This window comes from Rhea pennata, chromosome 1 (assembly GCF_028389875.1).
Source record: "Rhea pennata isolate bPtePen1 chromosome 1, bPtePen1.pri, whole genome shotgun sequence".
NCBI lineage: Eukaryota > Metazoa > Chordata > Aves > Rheiformes > Rheidae > Rhea > Rhea pennata.
In genome coordinates this window covers 108,165,129-108,185,488 of record NC_084663.1, presented here as the reverse complement: position 1 = coordinate 108,185,488, position 20,360 = coordinate 108,165,129, and the positions used below count along the sequence as shown (strand labels likewise).

Below are 20,360 nucleotides of genomic sequence, written 5' to 3'. Positions count from 1 at the left end.
TTTTCTCTCTTGTATCTACTTTAACGAATGACCTTGTTTGTTTGCTTTACACTGGAGCCAGCATGCTGACACAGCGGCAGTTTTGTTTCAATAAGTGACTAGTAAATTTAACCGTTGCTGAATTATAGAAGAGGAATATATACACTTTCACAGCAGGGTGTAGTGCTATGATATTTTTTACAATTTGCTCTGAATGACCATTTCAATGCTTTATTTCCGTATATGTATTCTACTACCTCCATGTGTGATACACTGTCGTAACTGAGAATCATGGTGTTTGCATATGTTTTTTTCCTCAGTAGAGTAGCTACTCCTGAGGCTTGAAATCTTTCTTCTACATGCATACATGCATCTGATAGGATGGCGTATACACTTCAAAGATTGAGCTATATAAATGTTTTTACCAGAAATGATGGCTAATTGCTTCACCACTTTCAAAAGTGTAGATCTAGGTAATTTATGTGAAGTGTATTTAGAATCAGTATTCATATTTTTTTGCAGAAAAATATGTTCCACATTTCCTACCTTTAAAACTAACCTTTTTTAGCTGGGGAGTTTGGAACTAGAAACTTACCCACTCTGGAACGGTATGCTTTAACATTTCCTGAATTTCTCTCCACAGTGTTTATGGGCATTTGTTTTCAAGACAGACACTAAGGTTTTCCTTTTAGAAAAATTCCCTTTTAGAGAAAGGAGAAAAATGAAACCAGTGGGAGCATCCACTGAAATTCAGTGTTTTCTAAGGTGCTAGCCACAATTGAGATACTATACCGTTATTTTTGACGTGTGTCACTTTAATTGGTATTCCATGTGTTATAATTATTTCTTCCAGGTTAATGTTAAGAATTTTTCACACATATTTTGAGTGAAAAAATAGCATCATCTCATCATGATCGCTTAGAAATTACAGTTATCTAAGCTATTTTTGTTTTGTGTCAGAGTTAGTGTACTGAGGATCCATTTCTCCATGGATTTTCTCCATAAAGTAATTGTTGAAAATACATCTTTCCTCCATTAAAAATACATATATTTAATGTTTTATTTTAAGTTTGGAAGCTCTGGCATGCAGCAGGTAATGAGTTAAATAAGAACACCTGACATGTTAGTAACAAAAGAACTAACTTTTGATGTTATAGCAAATTTTATATTTGGATTTCTTATTTAGAGAAAAGTTATTTATTATTTGCTTGATCTATTTGTTGGAGTTGGTTTACTATGATCCGTTCTGTCTTCATTCGGTACTAGCTATAATTATGTAAAAAGTGCTTATGTATATTGTTAAAAGTCTGTGGACTGTTGTGGTCTGTTAGGTTAGTGGGGATGGTGCTATAGAGCTGTCTTTTCAAATATATGTTTCCAAAATTGCAATGGATTATGGGTTCCCTTACTGGAAACATGGCTTTTCAAGTTTAGTAACCTATAAAGCTGCCCTAGTGTGGATAATTCTTTTGAGGCACATATTACTGCTTTTTAATTTTCATTTGCAGTACCTGGTTCCTGGTTGCATTACAGCATACATAATAAATATGTTCTATCGACTTTCTTTTGTGCAGGAGCTCGTAATGAAGTTGTCATCACCGAAAATAACAACAGCATAACTGAGCAAATCACTGATGTTGTCAAACAGCCTGCCTTTATAGCTGGCATCGGTGGTGCATGTTGGGTAATTCTGATGGGTTTCAGCATCTGGCTGTACTGGCGCAGAAAGAAGAGGAAGGGGCTCAGCAATTATGCTGGTAAGAACAATAACTATTTATTACCATGTCATCAGGTTCTATCGTGAAGAGCACAGGTGCTGCTAAACCTATTCAAAAACCACGGTGACCTTACGACAGAAATGGACTGGGTGAATTTCATATGCTTGTTTTAAATGTATGCTGTGAAAATGCCGACGTATGAGAAGCTTTAAATGCATTGCTCTGAACCACATTTCATCATTATCATAAGATGGTCTTTATTTTTACATCTCCAACACATTAGCGTAGAGAAGTACAAAGAGGGTTAACTCTACCTCTTACTCCTTGCTCAGAAGGCACTCTGTTGGAGGTCCAGCTTCAGTTATATGCTCAAATGTGAGTTAGATTAGACCCTTACATGAAAGGATCTAGAGAGTTAGAAAGAGCATTTAATCTTACCCTCTTTCATTCCTGTGCATTTCCATGACTTTCGAACCCCATGCATGGAGGATAAACTGAGATCCTTAGCCGCCAACTCCATACATAGAACTGCAGGAAGAGAAAATGATGTATTAGATAAAAAGGGATGATCAAGTTTACCTGTGATAGAAGCCTTAGGAAGTTTTGTCTTGGAGATGCAACTCCTTGGAGTTGCCTTACAATATGATGCCTTTTGCACAAAGCATATTGCTCCAAAATAAAAACCACATTTGGAAAGCAAGTTCATTCACTATATGAAAATATTTCTTCCTCCCTCTCCAAAACTTTTGGTTTTATGTGTTATTCTGTGCTTCAGTATTCTTACAGATATTTAGGAGTCAGGTGAATATAGCATTACCAAAGAAATGAGATGCTCTGAAACCTAATTTACACATGAAAAAGCTCTCCTTCAAACATTAGGGTAGTTTCTTATGTAGTTCTTATTTTACAATACATTTAATAAGAGAAAACATTTCCTGTTTAAGCAAGATTTGTACATTTGAGTTTTCGGTATGTTTACTGTTGATACTATATCAGACTATGTCATACCAATAGTCTACTGATTTACAAGTTATCACATATGAACCAGAAGACACAATTTCCCCAGGTGGCTGAGCATCCCTAATATCTTTCTACTACCAAAACCCAACATTCCTTCCCTGCTCTAATCCACACAGTCCTTACTCCCTCTCAACCTGGCTTTAGCTATCATCAGACCCTTCAGTGTCCTGACTGGACTCACTAACCCAGAGGAAAACAGTTCACAGTTTTAGAGGTTTTGTTGTTGTTGTTTTTAATCCTATTCTCTCCCCTGCTGGATTAGTTTTCTGTTGGCTTAGTGAAATGAAGTCCCAAAGCCAGTGTAGTGGAAGCATGGAAAAAGAAACCTTTTCAATGGCAACAGGCTCTTAGGTTGACACAGTTCATTATGGAACCTCAACTTAAGTGACCATGTGGCCTGTATCATTCATAGGTTATGCTTCTTTTCACAGGGATTTTTTTTTTTTTTTTTTTTTTTTTTTTTTTTTTGCTTTAACAGCAAGGGCAACTTTTACTCTACGAGAGATGGTATTAATTCAAAACTGATCTATATCACATGTAGCTCCACATGTGCTTATATGATCCACAGATTCTTCATATTAAGAGTTAGACCATTATTCCCCTTAGGACACTGTCATATATTTACATATGCATTGGATGCAAACTGAGATTACCTCCTTTTTTTAACAAGCAGAATTATTAGTCTTGTATGTGAGCTCACATAGTTTTTCTTTTTTCTTTGAGAGCAAAGTCTTTAGCATGTTGAAATGCGTAGCTGTAAATGGTAATAATAGTCACTGTAAATGATTGTAATAATCATTATAAACAGTGTGTCTCCTGCAACTCATTTCTTCTCATGATGTTTGCTGTGTCTAAGTGTGATGTGAACATTGCATCGTGGCATAGAATTTCCATTATCAGAATTACAAAATACTGTGTGCTTTCTACAGAGAAAGTTCATAAGAGATTGTGTTTCAGAATTCATCCTTATTTTTATGGTTTTGAGAAGAGCATGTCCTCAACTTTGACTCTCAAAATTCACTGCTCACCTTTCCAATTGTCATTTATCATTGGCTGCTGGCTGGTTAGTGCTCAAAGCTCAACTGCTATGTCCTGCGTATGATGTTAAGCTACAACTGAGAGAGTTCCAAAGGAAACTCATGCCCTGAAAGTAGCTCTTGTTATCAGGGTCTGTAACTCACAATGTGTTTGCTTTCTTGTTTTGCAGTTCAGTCCTTCACCTTCACCCCTGCAGGTACTGTCCATTAGTCTGTCTGTTATGTCACCAATGCATCATTGCAAACATTAGCTATCTAAGTGTTTATAAACATGTGAGGTATGCAGAATTAAAACCAAATGCAAGGAGAAACACTACTACCGCCTGTCTATGATAGTCTGTGATAGTAATGTAGCATGTATTCTCCTAGTGATACTGAGGGAAAGTAGAACCTACCACCTTTAATTTCTCTGTCATTATAATTCTGCATACTTCTAATTCATCTAACTCTTCAAAACATTGCAATTCTGAAAGTAATTTGCAGGACAAAATGCTTGAACTAACATAACGTGAACAAGCATTAGTTACATACGGTCAAATTTTGATCCTAAGGATCTAAGAAAGTATCATGAGTAGTTCTGAAGATCTCCTAACTAGAGAAGTGGCTCTTACCTCACTTACGCTGTTAGTTGTGTATACACCTGCCTTGAAGTATTCAGCTCTGCACTCAATCCACTAATTAACCTAAGCACACATTCCCTTTGCAGTATTTTTTTCAACTGAAGCATTTGCTTTTTTTCTGCCTATCCAATTCAAAGCTGATTTCCTAGTTATCATTTCTTTAATAAACATAGCATACGGTCGACCATTATCATAAGCGTGATTAAAGATATGTGAAGAATAAACAAGTGTGACTGCAGCAGCAGGTTGCAAACAGCTTAGTCAACATATGGGTAGCCAAGAGAAATAGTGTATGTCGTTAATAGTAAAAATTAACACAAATAATTAGCTTCAGTTCTCATACCTAAGCTTGAGTCAAAAACTCAAAAATATTTATACCTCAGTGTTGCACTGTAAGAGGGTGACAAATGCCAGCATTTTCAGGGGAAATGCATAGCATTTTTTGTGTGTAGAGTGGCCCCTCAGTTGCATTCGCCAAAGTTGTCTGTTCTTCTGTGGCTCTGACATCCATTTGGTAGAGGCCAGTCCTCCTATTGCTTAGTGGAACCACTCCTCATGCTCAACTAGCTGCTTTCTAGCTCTCTTATTTTCAGCCACAGCCTGTGCATTTAAGCTCGGCAGGAAAGAACAGCTGATTGTTGAGGATGAGGAATGAAGGTGGCAGTGTCTGCCCTAGGGGCCTGTGACATTGCTAAGGAGAACTGCTCTCATGGAGAAACTTTGGGGCTTAAGAATTGCTCCTTCTGGGTTCTTGGCATGTTTGTTCAAGTCAGAATTAGTGTGGCACAACACATTGCAGTAATAAAAGCTTTATTTGCTTTACTCTGGGACATACCATAAAAATTTTCCAGAATGGAGTGATACATCTTTGCATTTGGTTCCTATGATTGTGCCACTGTCAGCTGTCTGTTGCTGTGGTATGGTAAGTTTTTTCCATTGTTTTTGTAGCTGACATGGACACAGCGCAGGATTGTGTTGGAGACAAAGTGAATGTGCATGATTCAGTGCAGTTGTTCCACGCATGCTGGGCAACTAGGATATGTCAGAGGCACTGCCAGAAATTCACAATTTGTACAAGAACTTCAACATCTCATGGATCTTTTGCAACTATAACAATACAGAATTCTGTTCTCAATAATCATTTCCTAAGTGGCTGAGAATCTAAGTCATCCAGTAGTCAAATCTACCAAATTACGGTGTCTCAAAAAATCATGACTTGTGAAAAAAATTATGAAAAGAATATAGTCCATATTTTTGTACCCAGAGTTCCCTAAGAATATAGTCCATATTTTTGTATCCAGAGTTCCCTAAGATACATCTTTAGTTCTCTGGTATTTGAGTTTGCAATTGGTGATCTCATTTAGATAAACACATCCATGCCTGTGGAGATTTGATGACATTCACAACTGTTTTTTTCCTTCGGAGTTATGATTCATAAACACTAAATTGGTTTCAGATCTAGACAGTGGCATGTAGCTTTCAGAATCTCATCAGAGACAGCTGTCAGTAAAGTTTTATCAGAGACAAATTTTTCCTAATAGTCAGAGATGTACAGTTTTTGTTCAAATATGTACTTCAAATTCTTCCTTCAGAAAGACAGAACATGCAGATTTGACTGTATAATAAACTTGATCAAGTGGATTTTCAGAACATTTATGTACTTACTCTATTCACAGATAGATCTAGCTGAACAAAAAACTAAATAACCTTTTTTCAGTTATTTATGAGGTGGATTGTTTTGGGTTTTTTTCAGTTCTATTTGCATGTGTGCAGAAATTAAAACTAAAAATATGTTTTAAGGTATACATTGAGCAATTATTTTTGTAGTTGCTAAAGCATTCTCTCCAATCAATTTCAGATTATGGGTCATTCATTAAGTCTTTGCTAGGACTATTTGTTATTTATATCCTATGATTAGACACCTAAGTGGCATAATTTCTGCTTTGTGACTGTAACGTTCAGTGCAGAAGAAGAACAAACAGCAAATGTTGTGCTGTTGGTAAAGATTTGTGCCAGGGGAGAGTTATTCATTGAGTTAAAATTTATTAAGCTTTCTGTATTTGTGAACATTTTCATAAGCAGTGATCGATTGTTCAGATGTTCACAATGAAGATGTGACATTGAAAATCACAGCTAAATCTTTTTACTTATTCACAGCTGAACTGACTCTAGTGGGTACTAAGCCATTAGTCATACATCACTGTTCTGCTGCTTTTCCTTCCCCCATCATGACTTATCATTAGGCATTGAATCTGGGTAGTTAGAGTACTGCAGAAAGTATGTTTTTCTGTCATGTTAGTTAGATGAGTGTTAGAGTAGTAGTGTCATGTTCTGCAACTGTACAAGAAGTATACATTTTGGGGAACATGACAGTCTATAAGCAAAAACAAATATGGCACACAGAGAGTAAATGCCTGTGTTATTCCTTTATGAGTGATCAGTTCCATAATATAAAGGACAGACTCTTTACAGTCATTTTGCACCAGGAGTTGCTGGTTTGTTATGATCCCAGTAAGAAAGGCACTCAGACTCTGTAAAGTATCACTTAAAATGCCTTGTATTAGAGTTAAGAGAAAAGAAGGATTAGCGTAGATAATCTTAGATCCCTTCAGATGCTGGGAACCTCAAAATTTGCAGCATCGAACATGTCTCCAGTCAGGGCATAGCCTACCTGGCAGATCCTGTCCCTGGAACAGGTTACTCCATTTTTGTCTTTTGAGTTTTTACATGATTTTCTTAATAGAAGACTGTTTGTCATTTCTACTGTCAGATGAAAAGGATGTTTTGAGGAGACGTTCCTACTGCACTCTCAGATAAAGACAAGGATCTGCAGGTGGTGTAATGCCAAGTGGGAGCTGCCTACAGGCTCCTTTGTTACAATTAGCTGCTAAGTTTATCCTATGGCCGCGGGCTAGGTGCAGCACAGCACGGGTCCAAAGGCCAAACTACCGTGCAGCATAGCACAGCACGGCACGGGTCTGTATCTGCTTAGGTTAACTGTTCTGTGGATCCCTAACTCCTCCGTCCGCAGGGGCTTTCTGGCTGCGATCACTGCAACGGTTAACCTCAGCTCAAGCTGCCCAGATACAAGTATGCTTTGTGGGTTTCCATGTGGTACAAAAAAAGGGATCTGGTACAACACAGATATCTGACCACTTGTAGTATAACATAGGAATTGTTTTATTCCCATCCATTACTTGTTTCATTCCGATCTATTACAATGACAGAAAGATTTTCTGTATTTACTACTGGAAGTTGCAATTCTCTTTTCACATTTCAGTATGAGAACCTCTATAACAAATGCACAGAATCCATTTGTAGAAATAAGAAGAAAATCATTTATCTGCTTATCTTTCCTGGGCCCTCAGGCTCATGGTTCTGCCAGTTCACTCACCTGAATACTCAGGTGTTTTCAAGAGCGCCTAGGCCATCAGTCATCCAAGGAAAGTAAATATGTATTTTCATTTATGAGTAGGTAAGCTTATTGAGTGACTAGTGCTCCTTGGGATTAAAGATCTCATGCAACTGAGTAAATAAAAACAAATTAAAAATAGATAGAGAAAGAATTATGGAATGCTACACATTTTATGCACAACTCCTAGAACTGTTAAATGAGGATAAGTTATTTGACAGAATCCAAAGGCAGGCAGAAGTTTTGATGGAATTTTTATACGCTGATTATCTGTTCTGAGTTAATGCTTATTAAAAGAGGATTAATCTACATTCATATTTGAGGAACAGCTTATCAGGAAAAGGAATGAGACTTGGCTGGCAACATTAAAGTTTTCATTTGTGGTAGGAAAATGTGGCCTACTAGAGATAGGCGTACAGAAAGCTTTCTAAAGCTTTCTTGCCTCAGAATGTCAACTTACTATACATTTGTATTTTTCCAGTACTAGCAGGCATGAAGATTAAATTTAACCTTGTCAGATAATATTAGTAAATAGTATGCATACCTCCTTATATATTAAAAAAAAAAAAAAAAAGAAAAAAAAAAGAACATGTAAAAAGTTCTTTAGCATGTGCTGGTTTTGATAGAAATATATAAAATATAATTTCCTTAAATATTTATGCCTTTAAAATGCACTTTGGCTTATATTCTGCATTTTTGCAGTCCTTTAAGTATACACTGGTGGGGATTCCTTCAAAATGTCTCTACACAGAGGGTTTTTTTTCGTCTTTTGAAAACCAATCTCATCCCTGCTGGTCTTCAGCCTTTCTAAAAACGTATATCAGATGTAAAGAGTGCTGAAAGAGCTTTTTTGCTTCCTCAGTGATAAAAAGGAAGGGAGATGGGTGGGTAAGGGGTAGGGACATCCTTTCCTTCCTACTCTTACATTGCCCCTTGAAATTGCTCTGCATCTTTTTGAAGTGGAGACAGACTGAATAAAGCCAGCTGTCTGTGTGTTTTATTTTTACGGTGACATCTACAAGTCTGCATTGCATTAAGTATGCTCCTATTCAGGCCGTTAGGCTTGTTTTGTAATTGCAGAAATCAAACTGCAGGCAAAAATGCTGACAAAATGTACAGAAGGAATGATAAACATAGTGCTTGTGTTGGCAGCCTGACCATATCTTCAGTCGTTAGCTGTCTTTCCTTTCACAATATTGATGCTAAAATAAAGACACCTTCTCTATCCACCCTCAGGTAGTCCATTAACAGAAGGCATCAGGAATATGGGGTTTTTTTCTGTGATGTCCCAATGACATCTTCATGCTTCAAGAGGGATTTTGGTTAGCTTAGCTGATACGCCAGAGCCTTTTTCAGCAAGAGCAATAACTGCACTATTCCCTTATTTCTTTTCTTATAAAGATTATAACCATCCTTGCATTGGTATACAGAACGGAGAGGAAGTAGAAGAAGCTGTATTCTTTCCCAATCCCATACTTAATTGCATAAACCAGGCAGAATTTTGCCCAGAAAAAACAATGTCACGGTTAATTTCTTTTTGATAGACTTTTTCAAATTCAATGCTAAGTTGAACCTTTTTTTCTAAAAAAAACAGTCTTCGTACTGGAAGAACATAAGATTACTTATAGGAGGAAGCAGGAAGTGGTTTACCACCACCAGTATACATAGATAGCAGTAAAGAGAGTAGGTGCTGTGAAACCTGTCTCTTCACAACAAGCTGATATGCCATAGCCAATATGCAGCAATTATGGCTCCATAGAAGAGGTTTTGAAGTCATGTCTTCTTGATGTTTATCACAGCATGTCCTAAACTTTTCTCACTGCACAGAAAATAAAATATGTCTGGCAACTGTTGTTTCTGCAGTCTCACGCTAGCGCCCCATTTTAGCTTTCCTTTATAAAGGTACACTAGGAATGTAAGTGTTTTGGAGGCCCTAAATACTGATTTTGTTTTCCATTTCACATAGTGAAAATCTCTCATACGTGTATGCTATACAAGTGCTGATAATGTTACTTTAAAAATATTTCTAGTAGACTGTAGTTTAAACAAAAGCATTAATCCCAGGAAGTTTTCAGAAAAATGTATTGCACAGGAATTCCCTTAAAGTAGTATAACTTTATTTATATGGATTGATACTGAACACCTACCTGTTTTTGGTTTTGCTTATTTCTGGAGGGATCAGTTGTTGCTTTTACAAATGCAGAAAGTTGGAGAAATGAAGTAAAAAATGAGAAGGGGAGGAGGAAAAAGGAAAGAGCATCTGTATTAAAGTGTTAACATACGTCTGACCAGCATGTTTTGAAACATAGCCAGTCATTTTGAAGCATACCCACCTCTTTGCATATTGGCACATGATATCCACACCATATCCTTTTATTCATTTCTAAGTAAAGATGGATACAGTTGCTTGATAGCCTATTAAAAACAACGTAAATAAAATTAGTTTTGGCTCTAAATAGCTGCAATGCTTTTAACATACCTTGTTTTTCAAAGAAGACTTTTATTTAATACTTCCCATAATTGCATTTGATTTTCTTTTCATTAATTGGTTTGATTACATCTTTTCAAAATTCAACTGTAAACATTTTAACATTTAGATGTTATATATGACTGCAGTGATTTTCTGATACTGATACTAGCCTGTTCTATGTTGATGTAATTAATCAACTGACCCAAGCACTCTTTCAGCGTGGCTTCCAAAGGGGTCAGCTTTGTCCCTGTTTTTTATGTGTATACTATGAAATTACCCGACAGCTGGTGAAGTGACAATACACTATGAAGTATCAGAAGTATTTTGCTGATGGGTTTATACCATTGCTAATTTTTTAAAGATCACAGCATTTCCATTGGTTGTAGTGCCTTTCTCTGGTTAGAATGACCATGTATTATGCAAAGCCTAATCCTGATTTAAAGTAGCTCGGACTAATATTTGGAAAACCTTACAAATAGTCTGATACCTGTAATTTAATGAAGGGGATATCTGTCTCAGGAAGGTAAATAGAATTCCTGACTTGGAGCCTGTTTGAAATTAAGCTGACCACGGGCTCTTCTGTTCTTCTCTGAAATTCTAACCCTCACCTTTTCAGAGATCTTTAAGGATGCAGGTGTCTAGGATACTGAAATAATCTACTCCTCTGCCTTATCTGTGCAATAAGCAATGGAATATTGCCACTGAGAACTGAGAACAAGGCTTTTTGGCCTTGATGCAAAATATTTACTGATGATTCAAAAGGGAGCATCGAATGTTGTTAATTAGCATCTCACCAGTAATATGGGTTTACCTATATTGCCCTGAAATGTAATCCTGTTAGTAGAGATAAGAGATAGATCCTTTTTTGTCAAATACTCGTGAATGGAGCCATGAAGAGATTTGTATGCCTCTGAACATATCCTTGGCATCCCCCTGGGCAAGACACAAAACACTTTCTTCTTCTCTATGGCACTGATGTGTGTGTATTTATGTGTGTGTGCTCTTTCTTCTACTGGATCTTTAACGAAAACCATGTAGCTTGATACAATTTTTTTACACCCTTGAGCTCCGATAAAGCTGCACCTCCTTGTATTTATCCTGGGAGGCTGCGTGTTATGTGGGGTGACATTATCCTACCGCGTTATGATGTGATGCTGTTAACTCACTGGAGCAATGTCATTATGTGCTGAAGCAGAAGCATGCCAAGGAGAAGATTTCATCACACAGCGTAGTCATGCACCACAAAGTGGTATGAAGGGGCCTGTGGTAAATGCACGGCTCTTTACCCACACTGCCAGTTTGCCTTGCCAGCTACAGAGCAAATTGATGTTAATCAATAATGTGCAGTGAAATCCCAAACAAATTGTAGTCCCAAATGAGTTTGAGCCTGTTCTGCTAATTCCTGTACATTATTACATGGTGATGCCAAGAGGCCTCCGATCTTGGACATGAAGCAATATGAATTGTTATTTATAATTATCACTAATGGATTTTTCCCTGTCTTATATGTGTGTGTGTGTGTGTATGTACGTTTGTTTTGTTTTTCCAACCAAAATACAGTCACTTTCCAAAGAGGAGATGGAGGACTAATGAGCAATGGAAGGTATGTTTCATTGTAAAAAGGTCTGTTTCCACCATATTTATTTCTAAAATTAGGGATCTGGAAAATTTTGTAGGTGATGCTCATTGGTAATAAGTGATCATTTATAAGATTGACAAGTCTAGAAGGAGTTAAATAGCTTACCACAAGGCTTAATGATCTGTCTGTTGTGCACTTTGGAGGAATCAAGTCCAGATGTTTCATATCTCCCAGATGCCCTGGAAGAAATTAGTAGTAAATATCACAAGGAATGTGTTCATTTGTTACTAGGATGTTTATTGCATTAATTAGACATTAGCAAATGAAGTTGCTGTTGTTTAAGACTCCTTATTGGCTCCCACTAAATTGCTGTGAGTGAACAATTACATATAATCGATCACAAAATAAATGATTCATGGATGATGAATAGGTTGGAGATTGATAGGACTGGATTCCACAACTTCGGCTACTCAATTGAAATTGATAAAAGCTGATAACAGACCCATATATCCTCATCTATTTTCCCTTTGCCAATATGGAGATTGTAATTAGGCTTTGGTAATAACTTCCAATCTCCCATTTAATCAATATTTTAGCAAAAAGAGATTAGGCCTAATGAGAGCTAGTGGATGTGGCAAGGAAGCTGCTGGATCTTCTTATTGCTGTTTCCATAGAAACAGATATGTTTCTCTTAGGCATTGTATCAAGGCCGCCTGGGGTCTATCAGAAATAAAGTACAGTGATTCTAGATGTTGCTCCAACTTCATGAGTGCATGAATAATCCAGAAAAGCCTCAGAACTGTGGATCTTGGGGGAGTTTTTTTTTTTTTTGTTTTTCTTTTTTACAGGAAATGGTTTGTTTTCCTTGTTAAATACAAATGTAAACAACCCACATGCCTGGCTAAATTTCAGGCTGTTTATCCTGGGGTGAGAGAAACACAGTGCCTTATGACCCAAGTTTATTTTCTCTTTCGACATACTTGCTGTTTAATACTGCTCTCAAAGCCTGACATTGCACAAACATGAAAGCATGTGGTAGTCACAGATAAAGATAGTCGTGGAGTTTCCATTAATCCTACTCAAACCTGTTTGCCTCTAAACCATATGAGAGTGCTCAGAGGAAGAGTTACCAGCCTGTGGATGACAGAGGTGCATATGGGATGCAAGGGAAGGAAGAAATAGTAGCCCAAAGTCCTGGAAATGGCTGATACAGAGCAATCAGTTTGAGTGATTGTTCCCTAGAGGTGGCAATTTATCATTCAGCCCTGGCTTAGGATCCCACGGTGGTACTGCCTACCCCTGTTTCACACAGACAGCGGAGTTCATTTGGATTCCAGCAGAATCGCGACTGATGCCTAGTCCCAGTTCTCCTGACAAAGATGATTTGTATATATCCTTAATTAACTGCTCAAGGTCCTTAAATCATCAAAGCCTACACAATTTTAATTTGAAATAAATTAAAGTCTCCGAAACTGTTTGCTGCACATGGTGGAGGGAAAAAAGCGATACGGCCTATTCAGTCGCAGTTGTGTCCACATTGTCCCATAGATATTTTACTTTTTAAAAAATGAATAAATAAATATATATACATATTTACACGTATATATGTGTATGTATACCTTTTTTTTTGTTTATTCTGCTTCAGTCGACCAGGTCTGTTGAATGCAAGTGACCCCAGTTATCCTTGGCTTGCAGACTCTTGGCCTGCCACAAGTCTGCCGGTAAACAACAGCACTAGCGGACCCAATGACCTTGGAAATTTTGGTCGTGGAGGTGGGTTTTATTTTATTAGGACACCATATAGTGTACAATAGGCCTGTGTTACTTAGCATCTATGAAAAAAAAATGTATAATATTTTTATTTTGTTATACTGTAAAGCCCAGTCCTTTCTACGCACGGAGTTTGACTCAAGATTTGCCTCTAAAAATGGCTTTAAAATGTCCCTTTTGCTGTATTTGTTGCCCATATTCCTCCTTTTCTGTGTGGAGATGAACAACCTGCTTTATGAAGTAATGTAGCCGGGGATGGAGGACATTTGTAAGGGTGGGAAAAGCCCGAGGGATGTAGGAAGAATGTTCTTTCAGCAGTTGTGCAGAACATATTGTTGCTCTCACCTTACGCAGGCCCATCCTGTTGAAGACCTGGCCTCTGTCTCAACCATAATGCATAAAGAAGGCCTCAAAGGTCTTCATAAATTTTCCTTCCTCTTGAAGGAAAGAACAGACAAAAGGGAACTATTTAGATTTTTTAGTTTTTTTTTTTTTTTTTTTTTTTTGCACTTGAATTGAGAGAGACCCTTTGGTGAGGAGAGATAATGATTTATAACTGTGGTGATGAATCTTTAAAGAGATTACTTTCTTTCAAATGTTCTACTCAAATGCGAGTTTAAAAATGAATAATTGGAGTTTTAAAAAGTCAAAGTAATATTAAAACCTATCTGTTACTTTCTTGGTTTCTGTGATGTTATAATACAACTAGTTCCCCAGAGTGTTCTTCAGAGGAAGACATCTTAACATAAATAAGTATATAAATATGTTTAAGACATAAGTAAGGAAACAAAAATCAAGACAACTTTATATATCAAAAATATTTTAAAATGCAAAAATATGTAAAATCATCAAGCTAATAAATGTAAAAGGATTTTAATTTTGAACTGTATCAAAATCCTCTTTGATTATACATTCCCATGCAAAACTTCTTGCTATTGGTTTTACTGACTTCAAATTGCATTAAATCTCTTCAGATTTATTTTCTGTATAAAAATGTTTTAAAGCTCTTGTTTTACGAAACTGCTATTATGAACAAATCTTTTGATAATATTTAGAAGGCAGTTGAATGTCTGCCAGCTTCTTTGCTGAAAATATCTTGAAAATATGACTCTTCAGGACTTTTCCATCTTTTCTTGAGCTCACATAATCCCGAAAAAATAACATTTTCTTTTAACATTTGGCTCTTTAAGACTCCCATATAAGACATCCAGTTTGAACTAGAAGCAAGCTTTAAAGCTTTTGGCTTCCCTTTGGGTAAGGCATAGGTCCAAATTCATCCAAGAGATGCAACATCTATATTTGAATTTTCAGCAGCTAAATTCCACACATAATCTTTACAGTCAAGCTTACACTTGTGTTCTGGCTGTTTTGGAATTGCTTATCATTATCTATTTCAACAGCTGAGTTTTGAATATTTCTGCTACTCTCTGTAACACAAATGAACTGTATGGGTTGAACTTGAGACATTTTTATTGGTAAAAAGATCTGGAGTGATGTAAAAGGTCTGTAAGAATTTTGGAAACTGTAAGGTGGCAATCACTCTAGAACAGAAACTGGGGAAGGTAGTTTTCGCGCTGCCTTTCAAACGCAACTTCCACATTATGTTCTGCAGAGACATTTGAGAGCAAGGCAAAGGTTGGGAATCATAGGTTAAGTTTACAATCCTATAACACCACAAAGTAGTAGTGTGACTCCCAGGCAGCAAGGAAGAGTCGCTCAGAAAGTCCCTTCAGAACCGTTTGAATTATCCCAGGTGCTACAAAAGTTTTGAAGAAGTTTTGGGGAAGGGGTATTCATCTTTGGTCTAAAATGTACTGAGATTTTTTGCTGTGGTGGGAAAACATGCTTGATTTTTCCTAGGTGATTATGGCACTTTGTAAAAGGCATTTCAGTAGCTATTTGAATGTTTAATATATACGTCTCACTGAGGTCAAAAGCTAATCTATGATTCTGTTGAAAATTCCTGGTATATCTAGAGAATTTCAATTTATTAGCAAGGTGGACTGAGAATTCTTGGCTGGTGGGAAGCTATGCAACTTTCCTTTCAAGTGTGTGCAAATGTATAGATGTGACACCCCTTCACTTAACTGAGATAGATGTACTCTAAAGGATAGCTGTATGTCTGATTACTTTAAAGAGATGCATATTTTACTAATTTTTACTTCTGTGAGTCTGCAGATCCCACATAGGTTGATCTGGACTTACTTTATTTTGTACATCAACAACAGAATTTATTTACTAAATGTCAATCCATTATGCTTTGATGAAACCATATATGAAAAAGCAGAATCTTATATTGTGGATGAAATGCAGGAAAGATATGACTGCTCTTGACTCTCACATTTCATGCTGCATTTGCACATAAATGCTTTTATGATTGTGTACTGACCCCAGAAAGCACATTATATATGCACAGATAGGTAGTAATAACCTGATTTTGAAAGATGACTTGTGGTATGCATTAATTGTAACTTTTTGTTGTACTTAAATTGATCTGCAGAGAGAGGCATTTTAAATATTTGATTGTTCTCATCTCCCTGGATGTCTAAGCCCTGTTGTTGCCTGCCAAAATAGATGGTACTGATAGGCCCAAATGTAATCTCTGCTTCTGCAGAGTCTTTACTGAGCCTTTGTTGTTGTCACATTTATTGTTAATATTATATTGCTGCCTGAGACTACAAGTGGTATTAGAGTCCATATAAAATTGCTCACTGTTGGACAGATGCATGCAAGTAGTCCCATAGCCTAAATGGTCAACCTTGAAAACAAAACAAAAAAAAAAAAAGGCAAAAGCCATGGTACTGTACCCCTTTGCCAGAAAATTCTTGAAACAGTAGGAGGACAACAGTATTCCTTGAGGTCATGCAGAACCCATGTCCAAGCCCAGAGCTAAGCCTACGTCCTTCCCCAAGTGCACAAATCGTCTCTTCTCTTTGGGGCCTACGGCCTGTAAAAGCATCTTGTGATGGGCATCTAAACATTCTGACTACAGATCAGAATTGTGATTATTTGAATTATTATCATTATCTGAATTATGATCGTAGAGTCCATGTCTGCCCTCATGCTGTATAAAGCAAACAGCATATAAGTGATGCATTTTTCTAATGATCAGATTCCAGCTTTTCAGCACCTAAATAAATTGTGAAAGTAGCAGCATTTGAAATATTAACCTCTGAAAGAGCAGGAGAAGGGTTATCCGCGGAGCTGTGGTTCTCCTTGGGACGCTGTGCCAGTCACTGTTAGGTTCATCACACCTCAGTAGTGCCAGCTTCTAAATCTAGTATTCCATCAGCAAATGTCACTAGCATGTTTAGTAAGGAGAGAGAATGCCGCTAGATGGGATTAAAGTTATAAATTGCAGTGTGTGATAGGATTCAAAAGATGTAGAAATGTCAACAGATACCTAGTTAAATATGCTGTACTGTTTTTCAGGTAAATGTACTGAGTATTTGAAGAAGATGTTCTCCATTATGAACACTGCTTTGCCATTTTAAGGGACTGATCACTTAAATCCCTTCAGAATAACAGATTTTTTTTTCACCTTTCAATAACAACTTATTTTTGTCAGGCTTTTCTTTTACAGGCAAGGAGAAATGTACTAGTTAGTGTCTAAAAGGAAATTAGATAAATGGATGCATCAAACTTCAAGGAAGTGAAGGTGGTGCCTTTAAAAATTATTTCAAGAGCTTCAGCATCCATGTAATAGTTTTGCTAGGTATTTTCTGGGAAAGTTTCTGCTGTGATTTGTAGATTCTCTCCTTTCATCATTTCCCTGAAGCCCAGACAGGTTCTGACTTAGAGTGAACAATTGAAAACATTCTTCAGTAGAGAAATATTTGAAACCTTGCTTTCACAGTTGAAGGTATGGAAAGAAAAGATGGTTTTAGGCAGTGAGACGTGAAGGACAAGTGGTAGGCCTGTCACAGATGCTGATAGCTTGGCGATGGTTGTACATCATCTTCCCTTCATTGGCTCATGGACTTGTCTCAACTGAAATGCAAACGTGCACAATGACACATTTATTTTTCATCTTAAACCTTGATATTTTCAGGCTTCCTGTGCATCAGTGATTTGTTTCATTCCCCTATGTTCACCACAGATGTGCTGCCACCAGTGCCAGGGCAAGGAGATAAAACCGCTACAATGCTTTCGGATGGAGCCATTTACAGCAGCATTGACTTCACCACCAAAACTAGTTACAACAGTTCCAGCCAAATAACGCAAGCTACACCATATGCCACCACCCAGATACTGCACTCCAACAGCATCCATGAGTTGGCAGTCGACTTACCTGATCCTCAGTGGAAAAGCTCAATTCAGCAAAAAAATGACCTGATGGGATTCGGTTACTCGCTCCCAGACCAAGGCAAAGGCAACAACGGTAATATCAGTTCTTACTTTCCAGAGCTGTCAGCTTTATACTGTATCATCTATGCATAGATTAGAAAATTATTTTTAGTACATGAGGCACTGCTTGTTTTTTACCGTAACTAATACTTACATACCTTGCATGCTTGCTGAACAAAATATACCGTTCTGTGCATGACAGGCATATAGGAACACACACAAAAAAAAAAAAAAGAAAAAGAAAAAAGCAAAAAGCGATTGAAAAAAATCGCAGCCCCGCCACATCCGCCGTTGACTTGCTAACTGCATGTGTTGCATGTGCTTGTGCTGTCGACTAACCACACGATGCCACTGTGACCTGTGCCCTTTAACCCTTAGCTTTGCTTTACATCCCTGACTACCGCGTGGCTGAGGGCTTGGCTAATAGATTGCCACACAACCAGTCGCAGGATTTCAGCACCACCAGCTCCCACAACAGCTCCGAAAGGAGTGGCAGCCTCTCAGGTTGGTTCCACCGCTGGGGCGAGGGGCGGCGGAGGGGGGTCCGCTAGGCAGCTCGCCTAGGGAACGTCGATGAGCCACCACGTCACCGTGGCAGCTGCTGCGAAGGAAAGCAAAAAGATTAAAAAAATAAAAAGAAGAAGAAAAGAAAAAAGACCTCAAACCCCCAAAAACCTTTTGCAGACCCTATTTAGAAAATCCTCCCAACCAGTGCGCCCAGCACTTTGCCGCAGTTGCAAACCTTGCTCTGCAACGTTCTTGCCCTGATAGCATGCTGCAAATATGTTTCCCCATCAATCCACAGTTTATAGGCCTTCCCACACTAGACTTCAGGAGAAGGTGAATATTTTTGTTGAATTGCTACCAGATTCCCCACTCACACAAGCCATTTCTAAATGTGTTTTTCAATCAAGCAGCTCACTCAGAAGTAAAGACAGGCCCTGTTAAATGATTGGGGTTGCAAAAATTGTGCCAAGTCTGCATACAAACAGAATGTAAATTTTATGTGTGTGCTGCATGTTATATTTGAAACATGACACATTTTCATTTGATGAAAATGACTGTAATACTTGTGATGGTGTATTATATTTAAATATACCTCTTCTGTTGATTTTTTTAGTTTTACTTGCTTGTTGCTTATGTTACTTTTTATGTATAATTATGACCTTTTTTTCAAGAAAAACACTAAAAAGCTTACAATTAAAATTGAAGTCTGCTATTATGCTTAACCAAAATAGGAGAGAGCTGAAGGGACTTCAGTTTCAAGTTTCTACTATATCTGTAGCCTTTTGAAGTTCAATTATAAGTTGGAACAGTCATAACAGCACAGATCAACCCCAGAAATGGCTTCTGTAAATCAATTTTAATGACTTTTCAAAATGAATGTTGAGATTAGAAGCCTATAAACATTGGTCCATAATTCAAATAGCCAAATGTATTTGCAAGTCTTGTATGGAAATGTCTTTTTATGGAAATATTAGCTGCTTGGAGTGCGATAGAAAAAAAGGCTTATACCATTGACAGAGAGGGATCTGAGAGTTAAGTTCATGTGATACTTTAGGAAAGGTGCTTGTTTCTTATATGTGAGATGTATTAACAGATAGCTTAGAAAATCAGCTTGCTCCTCTGACTGCATGAAAATGCAGAAATTGATATGTTGAGGTATGTATGTGCCAGTTATCAATGGGCAGTATCACACTTTAAAAGTGCTGACAGTTAGAGCTGGCTAAGAATTTTTTGAGAAAATACAATGAAGTTTTTTCTTCAGAAAATGCCGGTTCATCAAATGCTGGACTTCGAAGAAATGTTTCAAGTGAAACATGTTTTGTGCAGTGTTTCCCAGTCTGAAGTAAAATTTCTGATGAGATCTGGAAATTTCAGATTAGCCAAGCTTTCCTTGGCCAGAGCACTCCCCGTGATCACCAGAACAGAGCTCACACCTGGATGTCCCATGGCTCTGAGGAGCGTCAGACTATTGGACTGCAGATTCAATACTTTACTCTCCCTTGCCCACTAGCTATGTATATAATGCAGACCAGCTGCAACATGAGAAATTGAGGAAGACCTTCAAGTAGTCCAAAAATTAGAGTGTCACTGGAGTCAAATACCAGCTTTGATTACCTAGTCCTCATCAGCAGGAGCAGGGACTTTTCTCTTACTTCCTTGGTAACTATTTTAACTAGATATTATTCCAAGTCTTTCTCTTTCAAACACATACTGTGAGAAGTCTTATCCCACTCTGGAGTGGAAAATAGCTAAAACTTCAACTGCTTTGTGAAGTAGGGATATTTTGTGGCTGTACTTTTCACAGCATCCAGCTTATGTCAGTGCTGTAATCATCAGCCCGACTGGCAAATTCTTTTTCCAGGATCTGATTCATCCAGAGATTTAAGTAATGTAATTGAATT

General features: G+C 37.5%; 1 protein-coding gene across 1 annotated transcript in view; it reads left to right on the top strand.

Annotated features, from left to right (window-relative positions):
• The window catches only part of ROBO2 (roundabout guidance receptor 2), a 410,894-nt gene that overhangs the window by 350,633 nt on the left and 39,901 nt on the right, over positions 1–20,360 (top strand). The window contains exons 18-23 of the mRNA XM_062574966.1: positions 1,554–1,736; positions 3,925–3,951; positions 11,817–11,859; positions 13,481–13,608; positions 17,705–17,986; positions 18,331–18,456. Of these exons, the coding sequence (XP_062430950.1) occupies positions 1,554–1,736; positions 3,925–3,951; positions 11,817–11,859; positions 13,481–13,608; positions 17,705–17,986; positions 18,331–18,456 (789 nt within the window). The remainder of the gene's footprint in view (positions 1–1,553; positions 1,737–3,924; positions 3,952–11,816; positions 11,860–13,480; positions 13,609–17,704; positions 17,987–18,330; positions 18,457–20,360) is intronic.